The 17,887-nt window shown below is 46.2% G+C and overlaps 1 protein-coding gene across 1 annotated transcript in view; it reads right to left on the reverse strand.

The window, feature by feature from the left end:
• The window catches only part of Med27 (mediator complex subunit 27), a 187,332-nt gene extending 171,396 nt beyond the window's left edge, over nucleotides 1–15,936 (reverse strand). The window contains exons 1-2 of the mRNA XM_005321100.3: nucleotides 15,688–15,936; nucleotides 13,379–13,523 (exon numbers count right to left, since the gene is read on the reverse strand). Coding sequence (XP_005321157.1) covers nucleotides 13,379–13,523; nucleotides 15,688–15,890 — 348 coding nt within the window. The 5' untranslated portion in view covers nucleotides 15,891–15,936. The remainder of the gene's footprint in view (nucleotides 1–13,378; nucleotides 13,524–15,687) is intronic.
• Nucleotides 15,937–17,887: the final 1,951 nt, after the last annotated feature.

The raw sequence follows: 17,887 nt of genomic DNA on the forward strand, positions 1-17,887 counted from the left end.
TCAGGGAAATATACTGAATTATAAAATGTGGTATTAAAAGGCAAGGTAGACAAGTCTTGCTGACAGGACAACTGGATAAAGAGCAGCTGGGCAGCCAGGCAAAGGGAGGAAACACCAGCAGCAAGGACCACAGCTGACCCCCGGGAGGCACAAGGTGGGTGCAGAAGGTAAACCTCACACAGGAGCGAGAAAGGCCTCAGGCTCCCAGATCTCAAGGATATTTAAGCAGATGCAGCTGGAAGCACAGCTGTCCTCATCTGTGGCTTAGCTTTCCACGGTCTCTGACCCGCAGTCAACAGCAGGCTGAAAATACTAAATAGAAAACTTCAGAAATGAACCATTTGCAAGTTTTAAGTTGAGTGTCATTCTGAGCAGCGTGAGGATGTCAGCTATGTGATCAGACTGACAGGGGCACCACAGTGCCTGTGCTCCAGGAGCCCTTATTTTACTTAATAATGGACCGAAGCACAAAAGTAGTGATGCTGACAATTCAGATATGCCCAAGAGGGGCTGTGAGTGCAAGCTATAAGTAAAAAGGCAAAAGTCTCAGCTTAATAAAGAAAGAAAAAAAATCATATGCTGAAGTTGCTAAGGTCCACTGTAAGAAAAAATCTTCTATTCGTGAAATTATGAAGGAAAAAGAAATGTATGCCATTTTGCTGTCGGACCTCAAACTGCAAAAGTTACAACCTCAGTGCACGGAAAATACTCATTTAAGATGAAAACGGGATTAAGTTATCAGGTCCAGTACTATCCACAGTTTCAGGCCTCCAATGAGGTCCTGAAGTGCATCCCCTGCAGGTGAGGGAAGACACGTAAAGGGCCCGCCACTCGATGCACACAAGATGAGCAACATTTTCTTATGACAGAAACAGACCAACTGGGTCAGGTCTTAGGTCAGCAGCAGCAAGGAAGTCTGATCAAGTGATCATCCACCCTCACACACACACACACACACACACACACACACACACACAAATATAAGATGTTTTCTTATGTATTGTCTTGAAATCAACAACAAACAAGCACAGTCTTGGGCTGGAACAGAGTTAAGGGCAAACTAGTGACAAGCCAAGGACAAATAAACCAGAACACCGTATATCGCTAGCAAGAAATCTGCATTTGTGTTCAGAGTGTTACAGAATTAAAATGCAGCAAGCTATAAAACAGGATGATATTTAAAATACTTGGACAGCCGAGGCACAACTGCCTTTATGTTCAGATACTTTTCTAGTTAAGTTGCATGTGCCAGTTATGTCACTCAGTCCTCTGTGAGTTATGTTTCTTTCTGAGAACAAGGAATAGTTAGCTAAGGCATTTAACGCCACTGGTGAAGGAATGGGTGGGATCAGCAGGAGACCCAGGAATTACTAACACCAGGTTCTTTGGGCACTGGACTCCTCTGATCAAGTCAGAGAACTGAATGAAGCTAGGCCCACAAAGGTGGGAATTCATCTGCTCTGTCCACTGTGTCTACAACAGTGCACATAGTATGTGCTCAATAAATATAGACTGAATGGATGGTTTAGGTATGTCCTAGCCAACAACCCAGCACCTAAAACCAGTTTGGAAATGATTACAACTGAGCACCTAACAAAAACAGCAACCATTTTTTCACAACGGAATGCGCGTGCGCACATACACACACACACACACACACACACACACACACATTCAGGCTGCACACTCACTCCCCAAACTCTAACAATGTGAGAAGCACTGAGGACAGACACTGAACCCTGAATGCTCAGTGGGTCCAGTTGACACTGGTCTATAATCAGAGAAGCCTACCAACTGAAAGTAACACACAGCACAATGCAGCTCTCTAATCCTAACACAGACAAATGGAGAAAAGAGTAGCTCACGAACCCAATGCTGGACTCAGCACCACTCCTGTTTAAAAGAAAGACAAAGGGGCTGGACACAGTGGCACATGCCTATAATCTTAGCAACTGAGGAGGACGAGGCAGGAGAAGTTCAAGACCCACCTTAGCAAGACCTATTACTTTCAAAAAATAATAAATAAGGGCTGTGGATATACCTAGAGCAGCCCTAGACCCAATCCCCATACCACAGAAAAGAAAGGAAGGCAGCTGGGCAGGCGGGGCGGTGGGGGAGGTGACACCTGTCCTGACAAAGCCATTCTTTGTTGTCCCTCCCATGCCAGAGAAGGCAGTCAGGGACTCCTGGGCAGTTCCTTTCTCTCTGATGAGTTGGCCAGCAAAGATGCAAATTACCTGCTAAGATCCCACTTTGGGTGTCCTGAGTTTAAAGCAGGCAAGGGCACCTGTGTCTCCTGAGGCCGAGGGGCCTGAATCTACTTTGCTCACAAGGCTGAGGCAATTCCCCCGGGCCATGCCCAAGCCTGGGCTGGGTCCCACACACTTAGCTGTCATGCATCCCACCTGTCCCTGGAGATTCTGTTATGTCTTATTTATGGACCACTGCTCTTGCCTCCCTCACAGTGGGTCCCTCAAGGGGAAAGGGCAGTATCTAACAGGCCTCAACAGTAAAAGAAACCTCTATTGTTCTGGACACCCACCTGGCATTCTCTATTCAAGCTGCCAAGATACTGCTGGTCCCACTAAGAGGGCGAGCAGTGTGGCCACACACTAGTCACTCCCTCTAGAAAATGAGGTGCAATAACCTGACAGCTGAGGTTCCTGTGAGCTCTAACTCAGCCCAAGGATGAGTGTGTCTGGAAATATGTGGGGTGGTGCTCAATCACTAAGTGCCACTACGCACTAGATTCCAGTCACCCAAAGCCGACTCCATAGTCCCAACCCTGGAGAAAAAGAGACCTCAGACAGCACACAGCACAGCATGGCCAGCACATCCACCCAGAGACTGGGGGGCAAAAACAGCTTCAGTCAGCTCTGAAGAAGCGCTTTATAGGGACTGGAGGAGGAAGCAGGAAAGAATGTGCCCATAAAGCTACAGGGCACACTAGGCAGAGGGTGGCAGGCAGCAGGGACAGGCAGCTGCTCAGGTTCCTCAGGCAGCAGGGCCCCACGAACAAGGCTGGAGGAGATTTCAGAAAGCCTCCTACTCACAGGACAAGACCACAAAGGCGGGGGGGGGGGGGGGGGGGCAGGGGGAGCGGGCAAGGATGACTTGCCAGAACATACTAACTGAGCAAACTGTCCCTGGGGCCAAGTGAGGGGCCTGGGGAGTTCCATTCACTTTGTCAAGTCAACAAGGAAAAGCAAGCCAGAACAGCCCAGCAAAAGATTTATCAAGCAAGAAACTGCAGCAAGCTGGGCCTCTCAAAACAAATAAGTGACTGCAGCAAAGCTGGCCGCACAGAGGGAAGGCAGAATGCAGCTTCCAGAAGGCAAGGGACAGCGAAGTGAGCAGGAGGCAAAACAGATGCCCTGGCTTGGCCTCCCTTGCACCAGCAGAAAGCCTGACCCCAGCCCAGGGCAGCCTAGAGAACAGGGACGGACTTGGCACCAGCCCATGCCTGTTTCCTCTCACTTCTCCTTACCTAACAAGCACACACAGTCTGCGAAAGGTCAAGCTGAAGCAATCTGAACAGACTCCGAAGGGAAAAACACAATCTAAAAAGGAGAGAGGAAGAGAAGCCAGGGCTTCAATTTAACTGGGTTCAAATACTGTTATACTTCACACACAGAACTAGCTGACACAAATAATTACTATTCACTAAATGCCACTAGCATCCTTTCTGGGACTAGAACGGTACTTTCCTAATCAGACACTCTGAACCACCCTGTGAGATCAGTACTGTGCCCACTGGATGGTTCAACAGACTGAGGCCCTCAGGTATTTGATAACTTGGCCCGAGTCTCAGTCCTAACAGAATAAAGCTTCACCTTGTGAGGGAAACAGGCCAATAAACGAGTGGGTAAAAGCAACAACAGAGGCACATCTTAGAAGGCTTTGCTGAGGAGGTAGCGACTAGGCTGAGCCCTGAATAACTAAGAGAGAAAGGAGGGAAGACATGTGCAAAGTCCCTGGGACAAACAGATCATGGCCTCTTGGAGAACTGCAATTAATTTTTGGAACACAATTGGCAAAAGAAGCACAGGAGTGGAAAGGAGGGAGCTGCACACTGAAATATCTTCAGACAATGACACCGCATCTGGAAAGTGCCCTAAATTACTCCAGCCCCCACCCTACCCCCACCCAACAAGGAGAGCAGGTGGGGGAGGGAGATGAGGAAAAAAGATGGGCAAAATGCACTTGGCTGTTGAAGCAGGGGATGTGAGGGTCACTATCCAGCCCTTACTTTCGTGTGTATCTGAAATGGTCCATGACAGGAAGTTTTAGCTTTTCTGTTTCCTCAGAAAGAGGAGAGAAGGGTGGGAGGGAGAGAGGTGGCTAGTGAAGAGAGCCCTGGGCTTCCCTGAGACTGCCAATGATCAACAGGTGATGCACACACTCACCTGGGCAGCTAATCGGGTACCTGCACAACTACTCGAAGAGGCAGGACTGCTGGCCCCATGCCACAGATGGGGTGGGTCATCTGGCCACAGGTCTGACTGCTTCCAGACCCAGCTTCCTGAGCACTGTTGCTAGAATGCCCCCCAAGAGATGGAAGGAGTCGCCAAAGAGCCACAAAATCAGACTTTGACTTTATAATGATCCCTCAAGAGCTGCGGGGAGGAAGGGCAGATGGGGAGCCTGGAGCATGGCCTCAAGCGAGGACCACCGGGGCTCCGCCTGGGCAGCAGCAGGCCGAAAGAAGGAGGAGCTGAGAGGCTGTGAGGAGGGAAGAGCAGAGCTCGGTCAGTGGGTCTGAAGGTTTCGCAGTGGCCATGGATGACAGTGGCGTCTGGGCATGTGGCTGGACAGGGCCACCCACCACTCGGAGTAGATAGGGGTGAGGGGATTTTAGTTCTGGGCTGCTTCTGTCCATGAGGCCCATGAGGCCCGTGAGTGTCTAAGGGCGGGTGTCCAGCAGGCAGTTTCATACAAAGGCTGGATCTCAGGGGAGATCTAGGCTGGTGACAGTTAGGTGTCATCTTGCATGGCTGCTAAGTGAAGCCACAGAAGCACTGATATCCCTGCAGCTCTAATCCTAGCCCAAACCACCAAGAAGAAAAGACAAGTGACAAGAGGCAGAACAAGAGACTCTTCCTGTACACAGTGGCATGCGTCCTTCCCACCAGCCTCGTGCAGCTAAGCATGAAGAAAAATGACTTCCTCTCTACCTAACATTCCAGGAAAAGACCAGATAGTGCCCTTTTGAGGCTCTGGTTAAAGTCTACAGAAGGTTCTGGACAAACCACACAAACCTCACCAGTCCAAAAAAAGCTAAACGGAAGAGAGCCAAAGAGGGTATCTAAAGAGCCCCCACAACAGAACAAGTCCTGCACGGCTGTCAGCTGCTTCTGCAGCTGCGCAGGGGCAGGCCACTGAAGCTTAGGGAGCAGGGGCAGGCCACTGAAGCTTAGGGAGCAGGGGCAGGCCACTGAAGCTTAGGGAGAGCTCTGTTCTCCCTTCCAGAAAGACAAGGAGGGGGTTCCAACCTGATTCCAGCAACAATAAAGTAACGATTCTCACAAGCCACCACTAATAAGTAAAACTTCAAAGCCTTGAAATGGAAACCATTTAAAGTACCAGGGTGTCACTTGATCTTCATCAACATTCATACCCAGTGCATTAGAAGAGGCCAGAGCTGCTGGAGAACCTTTGCCAGGTAATTTTCCACTGAAGTCTTTGAGGGCAGCTGCTCTGCTCTGCCACAATGAGATGCTCTGGAGAACAGATTTCAAAAATCTTCCTGGACAAGAAGGAATGGAAAGGCTCCCTTCCAGGTCCTGGGTGGCTTTCATTTCAACCCAGAGGAATCCATCACTAACAGCTGGACTTCCCAAGTCAGAGCTGAAAGGGCCTTGAGAGGTCATCCAGTCCAACCTTTCAGTCCACCAACGAGATGCAGAACCTGGAGGAGTAAGGCGACTGGCATGAAGTCACCCAGCTGGGCCAGGGACGGCCAAGACTAAACATCAGTCTCCGGAATACTCTGCCCAGTGTCCCAGAACACACACGATCTGACAGAAGTGCTGCCATTGGGATCAAACTGCACATTCACCCGCAAGCACTGCTCTAGGCACCACGAATGTGCTAGGCTCCCTCACCCCAAACGACCCACAGGCAAAAGTGCCATGGCCCACCTGCAGCAGCTGGAGAGGCTAAGCACAGGCAGGTGGCACCCTTCACCCCATCACAAAGCTCAAGAGCTGACTCCAACCGCCCTGCTGGGAAAAGGCACCCAAGTGACATCATGGACATGATCCAAACTGGGTTTTATGCTCAAACCATTTCCTAAAGAAACAAACAAACAAAAACCTAAAAACCCTTCAGGGGTCCACAGCACTTTTTCCCACCAGGTGAGAGGACTACTGGACCCATCAGAATTCCAATTCCTGGGAAGAAGGTTTTATCCTCCTCAGTTGTGAAGGGATGATCTGCCTGAAGTGGATGTGCCCTTCTCCCCTCCTCTGCAGTCTTCTCATCCCACCTTGCAGTTCTCCCAGGGCCCACCCCCATCTTTACTACCCTCATTCCCAACTCCCCACCAAAACTCCCAGTTGCTCACTCCCAGCCAGGCTTCCCTCACCTCCAGCCAGTCTTTCTGCAGAAAGGACCACATCCTTCTGCAGTCTAGCTGCAGAATGCACACCTAAGCTGTCACCTGTCTCAGTCTTACAGGGTCTATAAGTCCAGGAGACTTGTTTCATTTCATTGTTTCTTCTATTTGTTTGTCTTACTCTGTTATTTTCATAATGGCTCCTGGGGTGTCAGGGTTTGAGGGTGGGAGGAAAGAGGAAGGTATGGAGTTCAAGGTACCAGAGCAGCCCATATTGCAGTCAAACCACCACACTATGGCAAGTCCACTCTGAGTGGGTGCATCAAGACGAAGTGTTACCAGCCATGCTCAGGCTTCCCCAGGGAGGCCCTGTCACCTACAGGAATCTGATTTGAAGAACATCTAGAGGACAGACCAAAGTGAAAGGTGGGAGGCCTGGTAATGGATGGAGGCCACTGGGATGGCAGTCCCTAAGTGTTGGGATACTGCCACCAGCCTCTAGGGAGTATCTACCCTGTGCTGGTTAAGTGCTGTGCTTTTGATACACTTCATGCAGTCCTCAGAAGAGCTGCTGAAACACCCCCATCTTCAAGAAGAGAAACTGAGACCCAGAGTCAGCCTCCCAGCTATCTGGCAGGAGAGCTGGGACAGGAGCCAAGGTGGTCCAGCTCTGAAGCCCATGCTCATAAGCAAGGAGCACATGCCTCCATGAATAAATATGCACAGTACTTGCTACCATCACACCTGGTGATACCAGAACACACACATACACGCTGCCACCGCCTGGTGACGCAACCATCATTTATTTGGCACTCACTCTCTGAGAGTCAGCCTAATGCTGCTATTGCTTGTTGTTGCTTTTGCAGAGCTGGGGGTGGAATCCCAGGACCTCACACACATACAGCAGGTACTGTACCACTGAGCTACATCAGCAACTCACTCCATCAGTCTCTTGGGATTGTTCCACTTGGTGGATTACTGAGAACTCCTCCTAAGGCACACTGCATGCATAATCTCACTCAATCTTCACTACAACCCTATTAGACAAATATTCCCCACTGTATGAATGAGGAAACTGATGCTCAAAAATAATTTTTTCCCTCAGTCAAGACACTGCAAAAGCACAGCACTTTTTGAGGGTGGGAGGAAAGATCAGATCTTAGGTAGTCTGGCTGCAGAATGCACACCTAAGCTATTACCTGTCTCAATCTTACAGGATCTAGAAGTCCAAGAGACTTGTTTTATTCCATTATTTTTTCTGTTTGTTTTATTCTGTTATTTTCATAATGGCTCCCAGGTGTCAGGGTTTGAGGGTGGGAGAGAATTGGAAGGTATGGGGTTCAAGGCTAACTAGAGCAGCCCATACTGCAGTCAAACCCACCACACTATAGCAAGTCCACTCTGAGTGGGTGCTATCAAGAAGGATTTAGGAGAAAGAGCACCCGTAACAATGGTACCTGAAGCTGGGTGTGGTGATGCACAACTGAAATCCCAGCAGCTCAGGAGGCTGGTGCAGGAGCATCATAAGTTCAAGGTCAGCCCCAGCAATTTAGTGAGGCCCTAAGCACATTGGAAAGACCCTGTCTCAAAATAAAAAGTCTGGGGATATACCTCAGTGATAGAATATCCCAGGTTCAGTTCCTACTACTCCCCAAAAAAGAAAGAATGGTACCTGAACAAAGATAATCCAGAACACTGACTGGTCCTAAAGTCTTGATGACTAAGCTTTGAAAGCATCTAAGTGACTTTCTTTTCTATTACATCCTGAATGGATCAGTGTTCCCTAAACATGGATCAGCTATGCAGAGAGAACAAGTTAGAGATGGGCCTGGTGGCCAGGAAAACAACAGGAACACAAGTGAGTTCTCAGTACTCACAAAGTGAAACAACCCCAAGAGTGATGGCGTCAACTCTGCCCTTCCTAGACAGTGTTTTCATTGTTGTCAACGTGTCAGCTGCCACAGAACACCTGGTATAGGTGTAGTTGCTCAAATCAGCCTGACTTAGTCAACTCCAAGAGACTTCTACCAAGTCCCATCCCCTCCTAAGCACTGGCTGTTGACTCAGCTCACTTTGCAGGGCACAACAGTGACAAACGACATGGATGAAACTGCCAACCTCAGACCTCAAAGACCTTATCATCACCACCAACCTAGCCCTATCCTTCCAAATTACCATCCTGGAAGCCAGCCCTGGTCATCATCACACCATCTCAGTTTTTTCTCATCTATCATCAGCATTAGACTTCCCAGTAATGGCTGAAAATGGAAACACCCTTACTGTACTTCATCAAAAATACAAGCACACAAGCCACCAAAGAAGCTATAAATTTAAAAATTCAACACAAAAATCTTTTATTTATTCTTTCATTCATTCAGTTAATTTTAATTTCATATTTACTGTGTACAGTAGTCTTACTAGATGCCAGCAACTCCAAACAAGGAACAAGAGGGGGGCCACGGTACCTCTCTTCTTCTCTAGCTTACCCTTAAAAGAGGACAAGGTCCCTACAGGAAAAGCTCAGTACTGCACTGTAGAACACTTGCAACCCTGTCCACTCCAGGATGCAAAAACAGGAAGAGCACCTTCAAACATGGGTGTGGGGACAAACACCACAGTAACATATAGTTCCGGAGTAACTAGATGCTGATAACAGTTCAGGAGGATAGAATGAAGCAAATATCTTCAGATTTTCAAGCAACTATATCTGAAAAAGAAAGGTTCTATTTAAAAAAAAAAAAAAAAAAAAAAAGCATAGTAAAAATAAATGGGATAGCAACAGTATCTTACACTGGGCCCATGCTAACCCCAGCAGAAAGTGATGCTCTGGGGAACTTTGTTGCTCCCAGCATCACCAGGGAAATGCAAAGACCTAGTCTGATTTTCCAGGCAAATACAGTTGGCTCCCTATTTGTGGTCTGCCCATTGAAGATTTGGGAAACTGCTAATGGAAAATACTGCATCAGTACTAAAAATGTTCAAATTTTTTTCCATCATCACCTAAACAATATAGCATAGCAACTATTTACATAGTCCATAGATTGTATTAAGCTTTATAAGTCATCTAGAGAGGATTTAAAGCCTATGGAAGGAGCCAGATACATCAGCGCATCAACCCATAATCACAGCTACCAGGGAGGCTAAGGTGGGAAGACCACTTGAACTCAAGTTCAAGGCCAGTCTGGGCAACACTGCATATGGAAGGATATGCGTATGTTATATGCAAATATAACCATTTCATATAAGGGACTTAAGCAAAGCAATGGAGGATTTTGGCATCCTGGAGATTGGGGGACTCCTGCAAGCAATCTTTCCACAGACACTAAGGGACAACTTTATATGATTAGCCTATTGCCACAAATAAATAAAGTCAAGGCTGAAATTAAAGCCTGGTGACAGGACACTGGGAACAAGAGAAAGGGACCTTCATGGTAAATCTGGCCTAACCCTAAGCAAGTTGGAACATAATAAGCAACAAAGGCTTATTTTATTTTATAGCAAGAGTAGTGTTGATGCCAATTATTTTTTGCCCTAGTCAAGAGAGCTTGTCATCCTTCTACAGAACAATTATCTATAGGTGCATAATAGTTAAAAGCTAAATTCTTTCTCCAGTTCAGCACAGGAAAAGTGCTGCTCAAAGCTATTTGACATCATTTACTAAATTAGATTAATTTTTAAATGTGTTATTCTAACAATTATACCAACTCCATGTAATTATTATTCCAACTGACTTTACAAAAATTACAAAAATCCCCTAAAGAAAATAATTAGTCATTAGGCATGCATGAGACTTTTCTATGGCCAACAGCACATAAAACAGAAAGTTCACCACATAACGGGCAGTGTCAAAGCCTTCCCCACACTTCCTTCAATTCTTAGCCAATAGCGCAGAAAGCTGACATTGGCAAGTTACCCCAAACTTCACTTAATATATTAATGCACTTACTGGTTTCAAATCTTTGAGGGTAAAATGATGAATGGTGAAAGCTTGAGCAATTAAAAAGCTCTTTTCATTTGCAAGAGAAGATAAACACACATAATTAATTATTTGCCTCTTTATGACGCCAGCTGGAAACTGGAATGCTAGCTTATTTCTCCAGGCTATTTCTTGAGTTTATTTATACAGAATCCTTGTCCTGTTCTTCCTCTTCTTTCTGGGTCTTACGAATTCTTTTAATCCACCTTAATTCCTTCCCAGTGTAAGGTAAGGCATAAACAACAGTCACATAGGAAATTACCTACTGTAACACAAATAACAAACAGGCTTTCCCTGCAGCCCTCCTATAAGTAACTGGCAATGAGCAGAGTTGAAAGATTCTGAGCCAACACACACAGTCTCAGCAGGAAAGAAGCAATGGTTGATTAGTGATGTCTGTCCTGGAAAGAGTAATAGCCTGAGGACCCAGGTACCATGCATTTGTTGTCATCTCCATTCTTTGTTAAAGCTTTGAAAATTAGGAAAAACCACACAGATTGAATGAATAAAATGTAACGTGAACTCTTTCTTGGATGCAACCAAAAGGGGAAAAATTGTTTTCTATAGTTGAAAACCTTAAACCAAATAAGACTAACCATCAAGTTTTAGAAGGGGGGGAGGGGACAACAAACTAAGTTAGTAAATCCAAATTTTAGTCCAGCTGGGGAGCTGGGAAGAGGCAGTTCACCTCTGATGGGCCTCCATTTTCTGGGCCCTCCCCGAAAGACTCAATCTTCTGACTATACTCCTCTGCTTGTGGCACTAGGAAACTGGTGAAAGAATATAGTTACTTTGTAGGAGCATCACCTCATCAGACTGGAGACATGCCTAAAACTCCACACCTGCTCACATTTGTATGGTATTCATCACCTGTATTTTTTAACCTGCAGCATCTAAGGCAAGAGGTTCCATATACATAATATTTTTTCTTTTCCACCTTGGGGCAAGGGTGAGGATCACAGACTTCTATTTTAATAGCTGAGCAATTAAAATTAGTGAATAAAAATAATTAAACAACCTTCACTCAAATGTTCAGTGTCATCATGTCAACACAATACCAGTTGCTTCCCGTGTAGGTCCCTGTAACTCATACTTCTGATATCAGCCTACATCTTCCCATCACTGAAAAGTCCTCATCACTCTAAACATCTTTCAAGAACTTTACCCTCATGACACATCAAAGTGACTTCCTTATCCCAATACCAAAAATCAAGACATTCTATAAGGAATCCAACCAGACATAAATCCACACCATGAACCTACTGACCAGATTGCACCAATCACCAGGAAAACTCATGCAGATGACCAAGAGCATACCTGGGAGAAGCAGAAAGCTCTCCCAGAACAGTCTGAGGGCAGGGCTATGGGCTAGGACAGTACCATGTCCCAACAACTACATAGACATCTATAATTTTTTTGTCTGCCTGATCCCCTCTGCTATGGTTTGGTTATGTTCAAATGTGTCCTCCAAAGGGTCAAGTGTTTCAAACTTAGTCCTCAGTGCGGCAATGATGGTGTGGAACCTTTAAGACGTGGGAGCCTAGTGGGAGGTCCTCAGGCCAACTGAGGACACGCCCTCAGAAGAGACTATGGGAGCCCAGCCTCTCTGTCTTTCTGTCTGATGAGGTGATCTATTTCTCTCATGTGTGTTCCCACTGTTATGATGCCATCCACCCTGAGAGTCTCACCAGAGTCGGGCCAAGGCCAGCACCTTGCCCTTGAGCTCCTAAACTGAAAGCTAAACACAATTCTTTTCTTTATAAAGTTGGCCTGCTTCTGGTATTTCACTATAAAAAAGAAAAATGAATTAATCGACTGTCTTTTTTGGTAACTGCCCAACTCCAATCCCAAGGAGTATCACTTCCTATCCTCCAGGAGATCCAAGCTGAGAAGCCCATCAGGGTTAAATGCATGTCTCTGAGGACACCTATCAAGCAGGGCAAGGATCCTTTCTCAAGACCTGATGTAAGCTCTGGGACATCTTCAGGTTTAAGGGTTTCTCATACCTAAAACGCCAGGCCATCTTTTCCAGCACCTGAAGAATATCACACCAACAATAGAGAAGGCCTTCAGGAAGCAAGAGTGTGCAGATTCCTGCCACACCACCTGCACACCCTGCTCCTCATGAGCTCAGCCTAATACCACAAACTCCCTGAACATTTTGGTTCCCTTACCCAATAAAGCCTTCTCCAAACCTCAGGTTTTTTGCAGAGTTTTTGTTTTGTTTTGTTTTCTAGCTCCCTATCAACAGGAAAACAAACACAGGCAACAACACATAGCAGACAAACAAAAGGAACTCATCCGTCAACAAACTGTTTCCCCAGCTTATAAGCCTAACTGCTCCTGTTATTTTTAGACTACAGTTTTCCCTTTACAGTTATTTAAAACAATTAGCAAATAATCTAACAAACAGCATGCTAGAGATGTTGTTCCAGACAATGATACACAGGAACTAAAACAATGTGAGTGGCTAAACATTTAGACCCCAGTCCTTACCCTTCTGGGTGTCATAAACTCCTCTTAAGAATCTGGTGAACACTATGATACCTTCCTCAGGAAAGAATGCACACACCCCAACATTCACTCATAGAATATCAAAAGCTTATGAGAGCTGCTCCCTACACTCAACCTGATTAAATGTAATCAATCACCTGGGCATCACTATCAGTCCTCAGACTTAAAGGACTACAAAATAGCTTACAGGAAAATTCTAAAATTTCCAACTCTATAACACTATGTTAATCAAAATTTTAAAAAAATAAAAACTTATCCTCACTCTCTGTGTTTATGAAAGACAAGAACAATTGGCTTTTGCTCTATTAACTCCATTTATGATGTCTCCTTACCTTGTTGGACCATTTATATGCTTGCAGGAGTTGACTATAGAGGGGAGTTTTGTCCTGCACAGGATCCAGACTTAACAGCCCACTGTTATGAAGAGGATGGTTCTCAGACGGCTTGCCTACCAAGTTGCTCAGACGTTCCAATTCACTGAAAAATAAATAAATAAAGCAAATAAACCTGAGTTCACTTAACTCCAGAGAAGCTGACCACACTGGCTAAAGGCTGCTCTCCAAAGCATCCATCAGAGGGCCTGGCAGTGGCACATCTATTGTACCAGAGACTGGGGAAGCTGAGGCAGGAGGATCACAAGTTCCAGGCCAGTCTCAGCAACTTGAAGAGGCCCTAAGCAATTCAGCGAGACCCTGTCTCTAAGTAAAAGAAGAGCTCAGAAGTAGCTCAGTGGTTAAGCACCCCGGTACCAAAACAAAACAAAAAATTAGGGACAACCAAGAAAACTCCATTATGGGATTTTATCTTAATTTTAAAAAGGGCTCCCTGGTGCTGTTGCAAAGGAGAAAAAAGGTTAAGGGTACAAAAATCAGCAAGACTGCTGAAATGAGGATTTAACAACTCGAATTAAGTCTCCGCAGTAGGAGAAGACTTTCTGGAATTTTGCAATGTGGTATAACATTGCCTCTCACTAAGGGTTTTAAAACCACGTGCAGATCCCTGCATTTGGCAGAACAGCAAGTACCTGAATAAATGATGATTATTTATCATTCACATAGGGATAGATTTGTACATGATGCTTCACAGATGGTAACACTTAGCAAAACAAAGAAGAGATAAAATAAACACATGGGATGGGAAGACACCACAAAGGGGGCCATGTCAAACAAACACACTTCAGTCTATCAGGAAAACTCTGGAGAAGCTCGAGAAAGTGAGCCAACAGCAAAAGCAAAAGCACATTGCAGGAGCATGTACTTAGAGGCCAGTCCCCAACTGCCAACAAAAGACTAAGCACACAGCTTCTCACACTACATTCTTTCCAGAACCTTCAGCTTCCTTCTCCTTGACACTACTGTACAAAGATTTAAGAAAGCAAAAGGGTAATGTTAACATTTTTAAAGTTTCTAAAATGGTGAAAGGTTATAATACCTTGACAATTGCAAAGGAAAGCAAATCAGAGAAAATGGAAATGGAAGCAAAGAACCACCACCCAGGAAATTCCCTCAAGCAGGGAAAGTATTAACTGGCGCTGGGTACCACACCTAAGTACAAGAAGTGGATGTGGCAGCTGAGGAGGGGGATATGATTTATGGCAACTACTGAAGATGGGGTAAAGGTATCCTTCATTTGGCCACCTTCTATCCCAACTCTTTTTGCTCTGTTACTAAGGAGACCAAATTGAAAAAAAAAAAAAATCTGGGCTGAGGATTATTTCAATGGTAAAATACCTGCCCAGCATGCTTGAGGTCCTTGGTTTGATACCTAGCACCATCAAAACAAATAAAAAATAATCCAGCCAGGAATCTTCCTGGGAAGCACTAACTCCCTTAAAAAAGGAAAGGCAAGTTTGGGACCTAGGGACCTAAGCATCAAGTACCTACCATGTGCCTGGCATGTTTACAAACATCTACTCATTTAATTCTTATGAATTAAGATTCAAAGCAGAAGAAGGTACTTTAAGAAAGATGGGCATTTATGATCCCTAGCCCTAAAGGACCACAAATTAAGAGTTGCTGGGGGCAGAGGTTCCCTTAAGTGAACAGGCTGGCTAAAAATTACAGATCAGGTCACTACTGAATAAGATCTGCTGAACAGGACCAATCAAGGAGCAGTGACAGTGCTGGGCAGGTGGTTGAGGAGGAGCAGAGGAAGAAGGAACGACAGATCAAGGCCTGTTTTGTCATGTTGGGAGTGAGGTGAGGTACAACTGATGAATTCGAGGTTCGAGAGCGAGCAACTAGGTCAATCAGTTCCAATGCACTCATCTGGGTCTGAGCAGTGTTGGTCAGGTCCTGTGCGGACTTTCAGCACAGTCTGACCAGACACCACCGGGAGCAGAGGGCCTACAGGTGGGAAACCTGCTAAGCTCGGAGGAGAGGTGAAAGTTCTGCGAAGAGCACGCCGCCTCTTCAGGAATGGACCCGAGAGGAGGGAGGCGGGAAACAGCCAGGACTAGGGAGCCCGGAGAATGGAGACTGGGAGGCGGGGCCCGGGGTCAGGGGTCCCCGAGGGGCTGGCAGAGACCGGAGAGGACGGCGCAAACAGAAGGGGAACAGCCCTGACCCGGAGGACTCGCGAGGGGTGGGCGCTGCCTGGGGATGGGTCGGGTGCCCGAGCCGGCCCCTCGGCCGGTACCTACTTGAGGTCCCGGTTGACCGAGTGCAAGTTGTCCTGGAAGTGCGCGATAAAGGCCTTCTCCCGGCCCTCCAGCGTCTCCTTGTTCCGCATGCCATCTTTTAGGCAGTCGAACACCCTGCTCACGCTGGAACGCAGCGCCTGGATGGCACTGATGGCCTGGGCGAAGGCCTCCAGGTTCACCCCGACGCTCAACACGTCCGCCATGCCTCCGCCCCCGCGGGCCCTCCCGATCGGCTGCGCGCGCCGCGCCGCGCGCGCTGATGACGTCGCCGGGCCGCCGGGAAGTGAAGTACTCGCGGGCCCCGCCCACTCCGCTGGGGCGTGGCCGGGAGAGCTGCCAGGGCTCAGGGCCGGCGGGCTGCACGCTGCACTTGCTCATTGGTGGGCCGGAGAGCTCGAGCGTTTCCCCAAGCTTGTGCTTTTGGGAGTCACGTAGAAAAGAATTGCTCGGAAGAATGAAGTCCCGGAGTCAAGGATTATAACCCACTGGATAAAATGAGTCCATGTTCATAAATAAGGTGGTGGTGAGGTTCTCCCAATTGTGGTGTGCTAAAATAATAAATGTCAAAGGAATTTTGAAATTAAAAAATCGCCACTTGGCAGTCGTTCAAATAATCAACTCAGGAATCAACAGATGCTAAAACTTGTGGGTAAAAGTGTGACAAAAATTACAGGATATTTGCATAGTCTCAAAATACATATTAATTAAGAAGGGAGAATTAATGGTTCAATAATTTGCTTCTGGACATATACCCAAAAGAGTTAAAAACTGGGTCTCTAAGAGGTCATTGTACACCCATGTTCTGGACAGCATAGCTCACAATAGCCAAAGAGTGGAAGCAACCCAAATGTCCATCAACCAGCCGGTAAACAAGATGTGGCATCTCCAAACAATAGAACATTATCCAGCCTTACTAAGGAAGGAAATTTGGACACATGCTAATCAGATGAAAATCTCAGGTCCCTAGGTTAGTTGATAGTATTTTATCAAGGATATTCATGAATGAAACTTCAGGACATTATGTTATGTTAAATAAGGCAGTCACAAAAACACAAATACTCTATGACTTTTTTACAAGAAGAGCTTAGAGTTGTCACAATCATGTGGATAAAAAGTAACTTGGTGGCCACCAAGGACTGGTTTTCAGTGAAGCCTATACCTTTGGGGGAAAAAAAAAATAGGTTGTAGAAGGAAGATTGGGATTTAAACAAAACCAACAATACACTTTTGGCTCTGTGGAAGGTGAAGCCATCTTCTTTCTTGGTCTTGTCCACTATGGACAGGTTTGTGAAAGTGTGTTGTCCTTTGTTACTAGAGTGCACCTGCCCAAGTCCTCATGTTTGTCCCTTAGAGGAGCTGAGCTTGCACATCTTGGAGCAGAGAAGGTGGGAACAGGAGTTATGCTGTGATGGTGACCTTCAGCCTGCCTTTGGGTCTCAGGGAGGAGAGTTTTCTGGGTTTCCTAGAGGCAGTAACATGAGTCATAGGGACAAGGGCTTCCATGTAATATTGCAGCACAATATTGGCAGATGCAGACTTGGAAAAGTTCTGTGGGTGGATGTGGTGTGGTCACAGAGCCATGTGAATGTAGTAATTCCACTGAACTGGACACCCAAGATAATTAAAGTGGTAAATTTTGTGTATTTTACCACAATTTTTTTTAAAAAAAATCAGTAATGTTAAAAGGGGCAGTGGTGTAGCACTGTGGTGCACGCCTGTGATGACAGCTACTTGGCTGAGGCAGGCAGATCCCAGGTCAAGGCCATCCTGGGCAACTTAGCAAGACCTTGTCTTAGGGAGCTGAGGTATAGATCAAGTGTAGAGTGGGCCTCATTTCAATCCACAGTGGTGGAAAAAAAAAGATGGGGGACAGTAACTTAACAGTGCCTTCTCAGCAGAGAAACCTTGCAGATACCAGCTTACCAAAGAGGTCAAGGTCAATATCACGAGTGGAGAGGTGCTTTATGTACCCGCAAAATGGCATACTGAGAAGAGCACAAAGTGACTTCTGCAATACTCCTGCCCAAAGTGCAAAACCTAAATTTAATGAGGACATCAGTCAAGCTCGAATTAAAAGACATTCAACAAAATCACTTACCTGTTGTTTTTAAAAAAATATCAGTGTCATGAAAGACAAAGAAGGCCAAGGAACTATTCCACGCTGAGGGAAACTGAAGAGACATGACAACCAAATGCCACG

The sequence above is a fragment of the Ictidomys tridecemlineatus genome, chromosome 4, assembly GCF_052094955.1.
Source record: "Ictidomys tridecemlineatus isolate mIctTri1 chromosome 4, mIctTri1.hap1, whole genome shotgun sequence".
Classification (NCBI taxonomy): Eukaryota; Metazoa; Chordata; class Mammalia; order Rodentia; family Sciuridae; genus Ictidomys; species Ictidomys tridecemlineatus.